This window comes from Carassius auratus, unplaced genomic scaffold (genome assembly GCF_003368295.1).
Source record: "Carassius auratus strain Wakin unplaced genomic scaffold, ASM336829v1 scaf_tig00030707, whole genome shotgun sequence".
Taxonomy (NCBI): Eukaryota; Metazoa; Chordata; class Actinopteri; order Cypriniformes; family Cyprinidae; genus Carassius; species Carassius auratus.
In genome coordinates, this window is record NW_020525874.1 from 11443 (window position 1) to 27531 (window position 16089).

General features: G+C 41.5%; 1 protein-coding gene across 2 annotated transcripts in view; it reads right to left on the bottom strand.

Annotated features, from left to right (window-relative positions):
• Positions 1 to 7179: 7179 nt before the first annotated feature.
• nyap2b (neuronal tyrosine-phosphorylated phosphoinositide-3-kinase adaptor 2b) overlaps positions 7180 to 16089 on the bottom strand; it is a 121951-nt gene continuing 113041 nt past the window's right edge. For both annotated transcript variants that reach the window (XM_026252492.1, XM_026252493.1), the window contains 3 exons: positions 10003 to 10851; positions 9547 to 9662; positions 7180 to 9460 (listed from right to left, as the gene is read on the bottom strand). In XM_026252492.1, coding sequence (XP_026108277.1) covers positions 9230 to 9460; positions 9547 to 9662; positions 10003 to 10851 — 1196 coding nt within the window. In that variant the 3' untranslated portion in view covers positions 7180 to 9229. The remainder of the gene's footprint in view (positions 9461 to 9546; positions 9663 to 10002; positions 10852 to 16089) is intronic.

Below are 16089 nucleotides of genomic sequence, written 5' to 3' on the forward strand. Positions count from 1 at the left end.
TCCTTTTATACAAAGAATAACCTCCAGATTCTAGCTGAACTAGTGCATTTAATATAAAGTTTATAGCCTCATTGAGAGACTCAATGTGAGGGTTAATTAGATGATTGATGGTCCTAAATGTACGCTATTGGCTATGACTAGATGGAAAATACTATCCCCCTCCCCAGTCCCACATCTCAGACCACAAATACATACAATTTGAGCTTTGGTAGACATAGCATTTCTTTTGTAAATAAAACATTACTTTTTCCAAACATCAAGATGTTTATTTACCCTTGCAAAACTTTGTTTAACTGTTTTGGAACTTGAGGTCTTACTGACTGTCACAAGCTCTTTTTAATACCTTTCATTGGCTAAATATTTTTTAGACAGACAGACATAAAGGGTGACTAATAGCATGGATATATATATATTTTTTTTTTTTGACGAAGAAAACAGACAAACAAACAAAAAACACCACCACTAAATGCTGTTTTATAACAAAGTTCGGGAGGAACAGTCGCAGTTCATTAACCTGATTAACACAAGTGGAGACCAATCAGTAATCAACTCATGACAAGGTATAAATAACAGCAGAACCTATCTCTGTTCATTGACAGTTTTCAGCATCCCGGTTCGCGCTGTCTGTCATCTTATCACAGACGAAATCTTCCTTCCAACAAGGAGATCCATACCGGTGATTTTTCAGATATGCTACTTTGCTGAGCATGATCATTAAACAGGGCCGTTGGGCACCATCAAACGTCATCGCGACAGCTGCTCTTCGTGCCAAGCCACACGTCGTGGCCAATAGACTGTGCAAAGTTCAAGCTCGCCTCGCTTGATACCACAATTGATCCGATCAAGACCGGGCTCTCTTTGAGCGCTGGAATCGCAGCACCAGCAGGCATTCAACCAGCCCGCTCCTCAGTTCTTACTGCAGCAAGCCTCTTTCACTTCCAGCAGCGGCTCAGCCTTTCACCGCGGCTTTTTCCGGCTGAGGCGAAGTTTGAGGCCGCCTCCTGCGTCATAAATCAATACATTTTCAGATGAAGACGGTAAATACAGGTTTGCGGCCAGAAGTAGTGCGAGAGCCGCGTGGAGTTCCGATCACATATGTATGTGGAAATTCAGATCCAAATTGAGCCTCGGATGCGTTCAAATATTTAAACTTCTGCGACCAGTCCGTGTGCAAACGCCCGACCGGATGTGATCTTTCGGTGCGAGGTCAGAATTACCTATATTTTGTTAACCTTGACATTATTCTTCAACATCATTTATATAAAATGGTGGTTCATAATAATTATGGCAGAAATAATTATTAAACCATTATTTACGTGATTAGCCCCATAAAACCTACTGTTTTTATTTAGGGGGTAATCTGATTTGTGACGATGTATTCATACATTATACATTATATTCATTCAAATTATTAACTTTACCATGGTGAACATGTCAAGGTAACAGTTAGGGCTACTGCACGACCAGTTTGAAAGTTAAGCACGCCTGCCGCGAGAGGGAGAAATGCGACAATCGTGTACAAATGTCGCGTGCTGTGGAAAGGAGGCTTGAAGTTTGTTAAATCAGGCCATGAGGTAGTCATCATCCACACTGAAATGTCCAAAGATATCATCTGCCTTACCGTGCATGTTTAAACCTCACTGAGGTTTTACAGACAAGTTTCATGAAATTATTCTGGCAGGACCAATTTTCTTGGGGACATATTTCACCATCTACTGGCGTGATCATTATACCCTCGTTTTGCCGCAGGACAGCAGTGTGAGTAAATTCTGAGTTTTTCTAGGACCGTAATATGAAAGCATGCAAGTAAATATCGTTAGAACTGCTTGTAAGTGAATAGCACATAACTGCAATTAACGTTATTGCCATAATCATGTCTGTTGGTATGTTTTACAGACATAATGATTTTCATTGCATAATGATTCCCATAGTTTTCAGAAGCCTCTGTTTCCACAGTCTATACTACAACGTGAAACCAGTGTTCCAGATGTATCCATTAGTGCTAGTGATGTGTCGTTCGTAAACGAATCGTTCTTTTTGAACGAATCTTTTAGGTGAACGAATCTTTTAGGCGAACAAATCGTTCATGTTATCCACGGACTCATATTTCTCGTTCAGTAAAGTTCCTCCCTTCATAGCAGCGCGGCGCTTTAAGCAGCGCATGCGCAGCTCAGTGAACCGGGTAACAACCGTTTCATCCTGTCAAAGAATTACTCAACATCGAGCCGATAGCCTTCGAGTATGAGATGTGACAGAGTATGTGATTTGTTGAATGTAGTAACGAATACGCCCTTCAATGAACGAGTTTCATATGAGTCTGAACTAGATCTAGAGATCCTATCGTTCGTGAGTGAAATGACTGAACTGGCACACTTGTCATTCGTGAACGAACTGAATGAACTGATACATGTCGTTTGTGAATTAAATGAACTGGCACATAGCTTATCTTGTTCGCGAACAAAATGAATTAGAGTAAACTGGGTTAATCTGCTATTTTAGCATGTCAATCTCGAAAATGCAAAGCGCAGTTATAGGTACAGTACTGTGCACATACGCTCGTTTTGATATTTAGCAACTCCACGTTTAATCCATAGACCGTAAAAGAAAGGTTAATCCCCGATTTATGGATGTGAATATATAATATACAAACTGTCTGACCAAACAATTAAAATGCTAATTAGGCAAGAAACCCTGTGCTTTGTTCATCTGAACAACTCAATTAGACTTCATATATTGAACGCGATTATACACACATTTTAATAAAGCCAGATCAGTTTTTGTAACAAGTGAATGCGTTCGTTGACGTAAGACATAACACATAATACACTCTTTTGCCACCTGCTGGCATATTCTGTGTAAAATGAAGAAATTATCTCTGAACTAATCATTTTGTTGAATGAACCGAAAATTAACAAATCTCTAGAAAGAATCATAATTTCCACCACTAATTAGTGCTGCAACGACGCGTCGACATCATCGCTTACGTCGACAAAAAAATAAATAAATAAAAATACGTTGACGCGCGTGCAATGCGTGGACGCGTCACACTGTTTACATCTCGCATAATGGCATACAGTGAATGAAGAAGTTGCATTCCATCACAAACCGAGACCACTGTTATTAAAAGTATGAGAATACTTTAAACGGAGGACAAATAAAACGTCTCTTTGTTCCCTTTGCAAAACCGATATGGTGTACCACGGCAGCACAACTGCGATGAGCGAGCACCTCAGAGGAACATCTAGGCCCTCCGGTGTCTCCATGCAATTTAACTGGTTACCCTGTGATCTGGTGACCAACTTCCTGGTTCAGGTCTGATATTCTTGCGCTGCGGCATCCTGAAAAGTTGAGATGTTTTCAACTCGATGCGGTGCGGACGCGCCTGAGAAGAAAAAAAAAAAAAAAAAAGACGTGATAGGTGAACGGCCCCTTAAAAGACAGCGCGCCACGAGACAACAGTCACAAACCACCGAGCTACCCAGAATCAGCTCCAGATCTCTGGAAACCATGCTAAACCTTGCAGAACCATAACTACATTCTATGGTCATGATGCTAAAGAACATTTCACGACGTCTCAGACAACGGTAAATTTATGGCTACCGTGGTTTAATTATAAATGCTGTCATAAACTCATATTTACAATAGTAAAATAATTTTTTGCCTCTTATTTTATACTGTAAAAAACTTCCTCCACATTGGTTGAAAATGAACAAAGGTTGAAAATGTTACTAACCTGCCTACTCTTCCCACAGTCAAGGAGGGGGAACTCAGGGCCCAGTGGTTAGAGAGTGGACTCCTAACCCTAGGGTTGTGGGTTCGAGTCACGGCCCGGCCATGCCATGACTGAGGTGTCCTTGAGCAGGGCACCGAACCCCCAGCTGCACCCTGGGCACCGCAGCATAAATGGTTGCCCACTGCTCCGGGTGTGCGTTCATGGTGTGTGCGCGTTCACTGCCGTGTGTGCACTTGGATGGGTTAAATGCAGAGCTGCTTCCACAGGAGCCTTTTCCATATCTCCCCTTCACCGCAGCAGTGCCTGCTCCCGCAGGAGCCTTTTCCGTATCTCCTCACTGCCGCAGCAGTGTCTGCTCCCGCAGGAGCCCCTTTCGTATCTCCTCACTGCCGCAGCAGTGTCTGCTCCCGCAGGAGCCCCTTTTGTATCTCCTCACTGCCGCAGTAGTGTCTGCTCCCGCAGGAGCCCCTTTCGTATCTCCTCACTGCCGCAGCAGTGTCTGCTCCCGCAGGAGCCTTTTCTGTACCTCCCCCAGATTAAAAAAAAAAAAAAAAAAAAGTCATCATGTTAAGCCATTTCACTGAAATAAGCTGTTCAGTTTTCACAATAAGCGACGTGAATTTCAACAAGGGTTTATGATCAGCTTTGATGCCCCACATTCCCAGTCGCATTAGCCTCTGCACAATACGCCGTTTTCAAACATAATAAAAAAATTTAATTTGAAAGTCTCTCAGCGGACGCAGTAAATATTTATCCGTTTCCACTGCCCGTCCAGCGAGCACCAGTCTCTCAGCGGACGCAGTAAATATTTATCCGTTTCCACTGTCCGTCCAGCGAGCATGAGTCTCTCAACGGACGCAGTAAATATTTATTTGTTTCCACTGTCCGTCCAGCGAGCACCAGTCTCTCAACGGACGCAGTAAATATTTATTTGTTTCCACTGTCCGTCCAGCGAGCACCAGTCTCTCAGCGGACGCAGTAAATATTTATTTGTTTCCACTGCCCGTCCAGCGAGCACGAGTCTCTCAGCGGACGCAGTAAATATGTTTCCGTTTCCACTGTCCGTCCAGCGAGCACCAGTCTCTCAGCGGAAGCAGTAAATATTTATCCGTTTCCACTGTCCGTCCAGCGAGAACGAGTCTCTCAGCGGACGCAGTAAATATTTATTCGTTTCCACTGCCCGTCCAGCGAGCACCAGTCTCTCAGCGGACGCAGTAAATATTTATCCGTTTCCACTGTCCGTCCAGCGAGCACGAGTCTCTCAGCGGACGCAGTAAATATTTATCCGTTTCCACTGTCCGTCCAGCGAGAATGAGTCTTTCAGCGGACACAGTAAATATTTATTCGTTTCCACTGCCCGTCCAGCGAGCACCAGTCTCTCAGCGGACGCAGTAAATATTTATCCGTTTCCACTGTCCGTCCAGCGAGCACCAGTCTCTCAGCGGACGCAGTAAATATTTATCCGTTTCCACTGCCCGTCCAGCGAGCACCAGTCTCTCAGCGGACGCAGTAAGTCCATCCAGCGAGCACTAGTCTCTCAGCGGACGCAGTAAATATTTATCCGTTCCACTGTCCGTCCAGCGAGCACTAGTATATTTATCCGTTTCCACTGTCCGTCCAGCGAGCACCAGTCTCTCAGAGGACGCAGTAAATATTTATCCATTTCCACTGTCCGTCCAGCGAGCACTAGTCTCTCAGCGGACGCAGTAAATATTCATCCGTTTCCACTTTCCGTCCAGTGAGCATGAGTCTCTCAGCGGACGCAGTAAATATTTATTCGTTTCCACTGTCCGTCCAGCGAGCACCAGTCTCTCAGCGGACGCAGTAAATATTTATTCATTCCACTGTCCGTCCAGCGAGCCTCAGTCTCCCAGCGGACCCAGTAAATATCTATTGTTCATTATTATTTTTCTTTCCTCTGTCTGTCCAGCGAGCCTCAGCCTCCCAGCGGACACAGAAAATACCTATTTGTCTCCTCTATCAGTCCGCGAGCACTAGTCTCACAGCGGACTCAATAACATCTATTTTTCCACTGTTTGTCCAGCGAGCACTAGTCTCCCAGCGGACGCAGAAATATCCATTGATTTCCCTGTCCGTCCAGCGAGCGTTAGTCTCTCAGCGGATGCAGTAATTATCTAATTCCTTCTACCTGTCCATTGGGCCTCAGTCTCCAAGGGGACACCGTAAATACATATTTTTTCCTCTGCCTGTCCAGCGAGCACTAGTCTCTCAGCGGACGCAGTATGCATCCATCTCTTCCTGTTCTTCGTCCAGCAAGCCCAGTCTTCCAGCGGACGCAGGGACATAATTCGTCTCCCATATCTGTCCAGCGAGCCTCAGTCTCCCAGCGGATGCAGTAATATCTATTGGTTTCCTCTGTCTGTCCAACGAGCACTAGTGTCCCAGCGGACGCAGTAAATACCTATTCATTCCTCTACCCGTCCAGCGAGCCTCAGTCTCCCAGTGGACGCAGTATGCATCCATCTCTTTCTGTTCTTCATCCAGCGAGCCAGTCTTCCAGCGGATGCAGGAATATAATTTGTTTCCTCTATCTGTCCAGCGAGCCTCAGCCTCCCAGCGGATACATTACGCATCTAGTCAATATATCATTACACCTCGCAGGCAGACGGTGGAGCCCGTCTTCCCGACATCGTAACCGCTTTTTCCTCAACTATTAACCAACAGGACCTGCCTGCTCCTCTACTTCTGCCAGAGGCAATGCGAGATCTCCTGGTCAAACGACCATACTTCTAAAAACGTCAGCCTGCCAAATCTCTGCGTTTTGGGGGGTTCGTAGTCTGGCGGCTGTCCTTTTGCTCTCTTGTTTTTGGGGGGAGTACTCTGGGTTCGGGCCACATCCCGAGCTCGGAGCCCTCCACCCGGACAGCACGCCAAATACGCATAAACTTACAGTATTAATATACGTAGATGTGAACTTGTGAAATGCTGTTTTATAACAAAGTTCGGGAGGAACAGTCGCAGTTCATTAACCTGATTAACACAAGTGGAGACCAATCAGTAATCAACTCATGACAAGGTATAAATAACAGCAGAACCTATCTCTGTTCATTGACAGTTTTCAGTATCCCTCCTCCACCCCATTTCTCCTCACTTATAGAGCCATCTACTCTTACCACAACCGGGGGGAGTACTCTGGGTTCGGGCCACATCCCGAGCTCGGAGCCCTCCACCCGGACAGCACGCCAAATACGCATAAACTTACGGTATTAATATACGTAGATGTGAACTCGTGAAAGGGCACTTTGGAGAGTAAGGGCAAAAAGGGCATGTGCTCTGCACAGGTTGAGCCCTACCTGTGCAAGTGCCTGGTGACAGCCATAATGCCAATAGGAATTTTCAAGAAGGTCACATGAATTTACCTAACTGAAGGAGACAAAGTACATTACAGAATTTTAAATTTTATATTTGTTTATTCATCTTGAAAAGTCTCTTGTGACAATCAGCATACTAATGGCACTGTACAGTTAAGCGAACACTCAGTGCAGTAAAAACAAAGGACATAGGCTTTTTGTCACAGTGCACATTTTAAATACAAAGATGATTGTTCATTGTTACTTTCCATACTGCAGCCTCTAGCCACAAGAGAGTGAATTACAACGTTTATTGGTGATCTGCATATAGTGGTAGCTTGACACACATACATAAAAAAAAACAGGCTACAACATGTAACCTCCATGTTTTTGAGACTATACCAAGTGCTACCTCGGTTGTTTATTCCTCTTGTCATCCAACCTATGACTACCTCACACAACCATATGAGTTAAATAAATGGACCATCTGTTTTATACAGTGTCTAAAATACTATTTTAGACATTTAATAATTGTATTTCTCCAAAATGCTTGTAAACCAGCAAACAATCCTCAATAACTCTCTCAGGGGGTTAGTCTACAGTCTTTACGACTGTGTTCACCCAGTGTGACCCAGTTACAGTGAGTACCGGTCTCCAAAGCAACACATTTTGTACAGGCATCAATTTCAAACATGGAGGTCAATGGAAGTAATGAGGAATTGGGGAGGTGAGGAAATTTTACTACAACATCCAAATACTTTGGCAATGCAGATGGTGCATTGGTTGTGCAAATGAATGACTACTTGAACTGATTTGAGAGGTTGAGGTAGAGGGACAACAGTGGGTATCCAGTTAGGTAATATGTGACAGAGGATTGTGGAATTGCAGCTCTTTTGTACAGCCTCTTTGTTTATGCAGCCATAATCCCTGTTACCTGGCCTTGAAGCCATAGGTCCTATATACTTGCAAATAGCTGAGAGCTACTGGTCATTGGTTTGTTTTGCTAATACAGACAGTTGTGTCTGTCTGAATTTTCAATTCCAAATCCAAATCTACTCCGATAACTTATGGTAAATTATGGCACAGCCATTCTTCACAAGACAATTACACAAAATCATCTCATTTTACAATTATCAGTCCATGTACACAATACTTAAAAATGCTGAGATTTTAAAAAATAAACAAAAACATATATATATATTACAGACTGTCATTCATCTCTGGGTGACTATCTGTGCACTTCTCAAAGGATTCTTAATGTCATCCGCCAGCTATTGCCACAGACCCAAAGAGGAGATGGCTGTCCCTCGAGATTTACACCTGTACGTCATGTACACACAGAGCTGTTACAACATCCCATAAAGGAGAAATTTTCTGTATTACACAGAAGAAAAAAAACATAACCTTTTACTATGTGCAATGACCTGATCTTAAATCAGTCATACTCTGAAAATTACTACTCACTTTAAATGACTAAAGAAATCAAAGGCAGAGCAAATGAGAATGTGGTTAAAAAAAATGAAACCTTTCTGAAGGCTTTTGAGAAATTCTTGATCTGTTTATGTTAGAAATTAAATAAAATTTATGCATTTAGCAGACGCTTTTATCCAAAGCGACTTACAGTGCATTCAGGCTATCATTTTTTACCTATCATGTGTTCCCGGGGAATCGAACCCCCAACCTTGCACTTGATAGAACTACACTCTACCAATTGAGCTACAGGAACACTCAAATAAGACATTCAAATAAATGATCTAATAATGTGTGCAAAGACAGCTAGAATGAAGCTAGCCCTAATCCAATCACCACAATGTCCAGTGTTTAATTAGACTTCATTAAGTATGGTAAAATACCACAGAAACGTCATTTTCAGAGTTATTAAAATAGAAAGGCAAGTACAAGCTGGATGAAAAGGTATAGATTGTGCATTGCGAGGTAAAAAAAAAAAATGGCAGCAACACATACAAAATCTTTGCATGGATAATGTTTGTAATTTAGAAAATATCTATTGATGCTAACTCATTAAAGAACATTGCATATAAAAATATTAAATATCAACAATATTACGAAAACATCATAAACTGCAAGCTCTGAAATATTGCTACAGTAATATCCTTTTGGTGGGTTCAAACCTGCTTGATAATGAAAGACAGCATGACCCTAAAATGCTCACAAATCCACAAATTCAAATGGCTGTGTCCCAGAAGACTGTAGTCTGAGTAGGGTAGGGGGGTGGGCTGTGCTTCTTTGCCACGTTAGTTTTTTTCCAGCTGGGAATTGTAGGCAGGCTTTCTTTCTTGCATGGGCTATGGTCAGGAAGACATTGTCGAGACCGTATCTCCCGGCAGAGGCGTTGTTTCCTCTCGATCATCTCCACCATGGTGCTGTCACTATACAACCATGGCATAGGGGGGATCTATTGGGCACATATAAAGAACATAGGTTGTCAAGTCTATGTAATTTTACAGCTGCACAAATAAGTACCATTATAAAGATGGGTACCTGTTGGACATCAGCTGGCTGTCTTTGAGGTGTGCCTTTTGGAGATGGTGATACTGTTGTAGAAGAAGAAGACCGTCCTACCTTTGGAACCATCTTCAGCTCTGCAAGGAACATTCCTACAAATGAACAAGAAACATCAGTTACGACAGTTATATTTTTCCACCTAAAAAGACCAGCCTTGACAAGCTTGAATTTCTGTGTTTTTCCAGAGTAAATCAGGCAAATTTTTGCTGGTTATTGCTAAAACTCAAAACAGCCAAATCGAGCTTTCCAGGCTGATTGGGCTTGTCTAGATTTAGCTAGTCTGAATACTAGGATTGAAGACCAAGTAGGTAAAGAAGTTGGTCAGAAACTTCATCAAATTAGCAACTCTTCTCAGGGACAGCACTCAAGACATGTTACTAACTAGTTGTGCTATTTTTTTTAGCTGGGCTGTAAAACTTATTCTGTTCTTACCAGAGTTTGAATTCCCCAACATTATATTTGGACTTGTGGAGGATTGTCCAGACCGAGTGGTTAATGCCATGGCTGAAGATCCAGACCTTGCATCTTTGTCCTGTGCTTTGGGTGATTCTGTGCTATAATTGCTTCTATCTTTCTCATCATACCAGGGTAAAGTCTCATTTGTGTGTACTCCTTTATCTTTACAGTCCCATTTGCTCATGACTTCATTACCATTGATGATCCTTTCCTTGCTCCCCCTCCGGCTGTCAGCACTGTGGTTGCTTTTCTCCTTGTCCTTCCCAGATTCTATGACATGCTTGTCACCATCTTTATCCCGTTGACGCTCCAAGCCTGCTCTACACAGATCTTTATTTGCGTGTCTGGGAAGAAGGTCTGTCCCATGGCAAACAATCTCTCGGCTGGCACATCTGTGGTCTGGGCCATTTTTAAGAAGATCTTTACTGTCTTGTCTGGGCAAGTGCTCTGGATCAACACAACCTCGCTCTTTACTGTCATGCCTGGCAAAAGGTTCTGCATTATTGCATCCCTTGTCTTTCCTCTCTCGATGAGGCAGTGCCTCATCTTTGCTCTGTTGTCGGGGAGGCAGCTCTGGGCAGTTATATCCCCTGTCCTTGCTGTCCCTTCTGGCTAATGGCTCAACATTACTATATCCACAGTCTTTGCTGTCATGTCGAGATAAGGCTTCAGTGCCATTTGGTTCTCTGTCTTTGCTGTCACGACGATGCAAGGACTTTCGATTGCTGCTTCGGTCTTTATCCCACTTGAATTCTTTGCTGTGATGGCTCCTCTCCTTATGCTCCCATTTGTACTCTGAACTGTGACCTTTTCCTTTGATTTCAACTAGAAGAGGGAGAAATTACAGATACTTCAGTGACTTAATCTCATGTTCAACAACTATGTGGCTATTCACAAAAATGTGTTCCAAATTTGTATTATTGCAGTATTGGAATTTAGTCACTAGGTGTCCCCATGATACCCAATGATTCATCAACCAAGTAGTTTTGTGTTCTTTGTACTGTCCATGGTTTTCAGTGCATCAGACATTTGTGAAAGGTGTGGCACACACCCAGATTTTTACATATGGGCTGCGCAATATATGTTATGTTAATCTGGATAAAGTGCATTGTTTCTTTAAAAAATATAAATACAATTCAAAAAGGTTAGGTAAGACACATTAACTTAAATTGGTGTGTTAGAACGAGAAGACTTTTATGTTATAACATTCATAAGACTAGACAGACCATTATCATTTTCTCTTATGTCATTCCAAACATGTAAGCACATGTATGATATTTTCAAAATTATCTCAGTGTTTTGAGTTCATGCAATAAAAATCACTGGGGTCCAGAGTTGTTTCGAACATTTTCATTTTCAGTGAACTGTACGGTAGAAGTTGTGGCCTAGTGGTTAAAAGATTTGACTCCTAACCCTAAGGTTGTGGGTTTGAGTCTTGGGCTGGTAATACCACGACTGAGGTGCCCTTGAGTAAAGCACTGATCCCCCAACTGCTTGCCTGGCGCCGCAGCATAATATGTGTGTGTGAGTGAGTGACATATCAGGACACAACTTTTTATAATGACATGGGTATGACACTGGTATTACAAGGAGAGGTTGACTTATGAGGACATAACCCATGTCCCCATTTTTTAAAACACAGTTTTTTTTTTTGGGAGAAAGTAAAAATGCACAAAGTTTCCTGTGAGGGTAAGGATTAGATGTAGGGTTGGTGTAGGGCCATTCAATATACAGTTTGTACAGTTTAAAAACCATGGGATGTCCCCACTTTTCACAAAAACGAACGTGTGTGTGTGTGTGTGTGTGTGTGTGCGTGCGCGCACTTTGGATGAGTTAAATGCAGAGCACAAATTGGTCACCATACTTGGCTGTATGTCACATCTCTTTACTTTTAATGACTAAACAATATTTTGTGATTCTATGGTTGCAGTTTTGTAATGTGTAAGTGACGAGTGGGTTCATAAATAGGTAACACACTGTTTTCCATCAACAGCATGGACAGATAATACTCTCATCTCAGTGCAACCAGAAATTGTGCTGAACCCAGACCCTGGATTAGAAAACTTTCAGATGCAGCACAAGTGCAAGCCTTCAATAGGCCATATGGAATTGTGGACAATTAAACATTCAACAACAACAGATATTTACTTCATGAGTAGCAGGTAAAACCCAAAAGCCACACGGCAACCAGGCAAAACAATAAATGAGTTTTTGCATATGGATTTTTTATTTCCTTAAAGTCTAAAACACTAATTGAGAGAGCTTCCAGTTAAAGGCTTAATTAGATTTTTTTAAGTGTAATAAATCATACTGTAAAAATGGCTATAGTCATAGTTAAATATTAGTAAAATAAATAAAAAATCCTAGAGAAATCAATAGTATTGGTATCAGTGATAGCCGCCTTCAGTCATAAAAAAGATGCCTTTAAACAAATATTAAAAATATATTGTCTTTATGTATCACAGTTCATGAATTCACCGTCTCTCTCTCGTCTGTGTTGGTGTGTGTGTGTGTGTGTGTGTGTGTGTGGGTGGGTGGAGCCGCTGATCACTGGGCTGATCAGCACCCCTATCATGATTGATCAGCACACCAGCTGCAGATGGTCAGCGCTGTCTATTTAGTCTCTCTGGTTGTGTCCAAATTCAGGGTCTACATCCTTCGGAGTACTCATTTGAAGGATGTTACGTCACAGCACCGCGACGAAGGCTGTCCAAATTTGTAGGATCCTTCAAATGCGGCCCACATAATTCTTTTCGGCAGAGTGTAATGGTGGATGAAGCGAGCGGTAGCGGAGTGGGAGAGGAGTATGCTTTTCGATGTAAGTTTTTTACTGTTTTACTGTCTTTTCAAAAAAATATATTTTTTCAGTTTTTTTTTTTTTTTTTTTTTTTTTTTACATATGTACATTTATATGTAAAAAAAAAAATGACTTTCGTAAACTAGGTTCTTCCTTACTGCCTGTGTGAATATCCCCTTACACACAGCTAATTTGTTAGTGATTGAAGCTGTTTTTAACGCTTCTAGGGACGAAAGAGAAGACAGTCTGAAAGTCCATTTTCCCGCTTCTTGCTTAGCGCTGTCACAGTTGCTAGGCGACAGAATATGAGCAACAGGTAAGGGAGGGAACTGAAAGAACGGTAGGCTGTCCAAATTCACAAACAACGACTTCCGGGTTTTGCGGTCATCGGAGGACCCCTCCTCCTTCAACCGGGTAGGAAGGATCATAAGGAGGATGTAGACCCTGAATTTGGACACAGCCTCTGTTTTCACCTTGTCTTTTGTCAGATCGTTGTTGTTCTGCTTCGTCTAGGGACGAAACGTCTGGATCTCTGCCGTCTTCACTCATCTCTTGGGATCTTCACGTCTGGACTGGGCTGTACTACAGCGTCCCTGTGTCACTAAGTGTTTACTTCCCTAGACGAAGCAGAAGAGACTGCTTCGTCTCAGTTAAAATGTGGTGTCCCTCAGGGGTCAATTTTGGGACCCCTGTTTTCATTGTACATGCTTCCCCTGAGGTCCATCTTTCAGAAGTATAGTATATCCTATCACTGCTATGCCGACGACTCCCAATTTTATTTTCCCTTGAGTATAGACAAGAACCGTGCATCTAACAATGCATTAAATTGTTTTAAAGATATAAAACAGTGGCTGGCAAGTAACTTTTTACAATTAAATGAGAGCAAAACGGAAGTTCGGATTCTTGGATCCTCCTTGTCCAGTCAACCTGGACTAGTTGTCGAGCTAGGCCCGTTAGCATCAAACATACAAGACCCTGTGAGGAACCTTGGAGTAATCTTTGACTCCTCCCTTTTCAACAAGCAGATTAGTGCCGTTGTAAAAAGCAGTTTTTACCAACTGAGACAAATTGCTAAAATTAAATCTTTGCTTTCCCCTTGTAACTTGGAAATTGTAATCCATTCATTTATTACATCTAGGTTAGGTTATTGTAATTCACTGTACAGTGGCTTGCCCCAAAATGCATTATCTCGTTTGAAACTTGTTCAGAATGCTGCAGCCAGACTGTTACTTTGATTAAGGAAAAAGGATCACATTACCCCAGCGCTGAGAAACTTCCACTGGCTCCCGGTCAAATTTAGGGTGGATTTCAAAATTTTGATGTTTGTTTACAAAGCATTATCTGGCCTCGCTCCCAAGTACATCAGTGATCTTTTGCATCCTTACTCTCCGACTAGAGCACTAAGGTCCTCTGACCAACTGTTACTGACGGTTCCTCGCTGCCGCTATAAATCTAAGGGTGACCACACTTTTTCGGTGAGGGGTCCGAAATTGTGGAATAGTCTTCCTCTCTATGTGAGGTCATCATCTTTAGCCATTTTTAAGTCTTCCTTGAAGACATATCTGTTCTCTGTAGCCTTTGAATAGATTATAAATTATGTGTTGATGTTGATAGAATTATGTGTTGTGTGTTTTTTTTTTTTTTTTTTTTTTTTTTACTGTTTTTAAATTTTTATTAATTTGTAAAGCACTTTGGCTCAACCTCTGTTGTTTTTAAATGTGCTATATAACGGTTGACTTGACTTGAATGGACATTGTTTCATCTCATTATCATCATCTCTGTTTCTGCATTTACCAATAAACTCACTTTTACTTGCAATTGAATCCATCTTATCTTTTCATCACATTATGTTGTTTCTACATTTATTTGAAGATTGTGAAATCATTGCTATATAAAAGTATATTTAAAAAACTTTAATGTTATGTGGGATTATTCATTCATTCAATCTTTAAATTAATGTACAAACAAAATATATTTTTTATAACAAAAGGTATTCATAATTTTTATATTTGTATAATGGCATCATTTATTAATGACTGAAGACCATCTATCACTGACACTAAACTGACTACTCCGCTCCCCTAAAGTTTAGCGGTTAGCTCCATAAACTGTACACAAATTTGTGATTGCCTCAGTACCCTTTAAATTTCATATGAAATATGTACATATGAAAATGGCAGTAGACTTCAGTCGGCTCCCGCCCTGTCTTTCAGCGCATTCTTTTTCAAACCGCAGTGGCGCAGAGCAAGAAACAGAGGAAAAGGTGTGTGTTTATCATTAGATTTTTGAAACTAAGCAGTTTTTAGTCATAAATACAGTTTACAAAATATCATGGGGCAGTAATAAACGGTTCCCCATCTACTGTAGCCTAAGTTTTCACTGCGTTCACCCATCATCAACAATCACAATCCTCCAGTGAAAATGAAGCATACAGTATATGAATGCATATTTCTATGAAACTATCATGTTTTCATTTTCATTTAAAAATGTAACTTTCAATATAATCAGGGCTCATTAACTCCCCCCCTCAAACCATTCACTTTAGATTAATAATGTTGTGTATTATTTAAAATTTATTGTGTAAATTAAATATTTAAATTATCTACTTATGATAATTCATGAACTAAATAATGGTGATTGGCCAATCAGAAGTCGATACTGCAACAAGCTGCCACAAGCTGAAGCAAGTCTCTGTCATTTTTCATGCAAAATGCCTCAAGAGCAACTTTTGAAGTTGTTTAAAAAAAAAGACAACAGAAGGTATGATTTTTCCTTGATTAGAATGTAAATACATTCCCCTGAAATAAAATCATTGAGCTGTATGTGTGTCTGTCAGGGACTGAGAGATGATAGGAGAGCTGTCAGGGACTGAGAGATGATAGGAGAGCTAGAGTAGAGCAAGTATGTCACTGACTTTGCAAAAAAACAAACAAAAAACATATCTTGAGACTCCAGAAGCATTCACTGCGCGATGAAGCTTAAAAGAATGCAGTCAGAATTCCCTTATAATTCAAGCTATGAAAAAAAAAGAAATGTATGCAGGGCTGTATTAAGACCTCACTGGGCCTGGGGGTATGACTTATTGCAGGGCCCCCCATCACATTAATGAGAAAACACCACCGTTTTTCCATATTCAACTATGTTCTTCCCTTAACTTAGTCGAGTTGATACATACTTCTCCCATCTCAGTGTGTGCACTCAATCACTGTAGCGTGCTGCGCCACTATGCTAGTGTTTAGTTTAGCACCATTCATTCCTAGGATCCA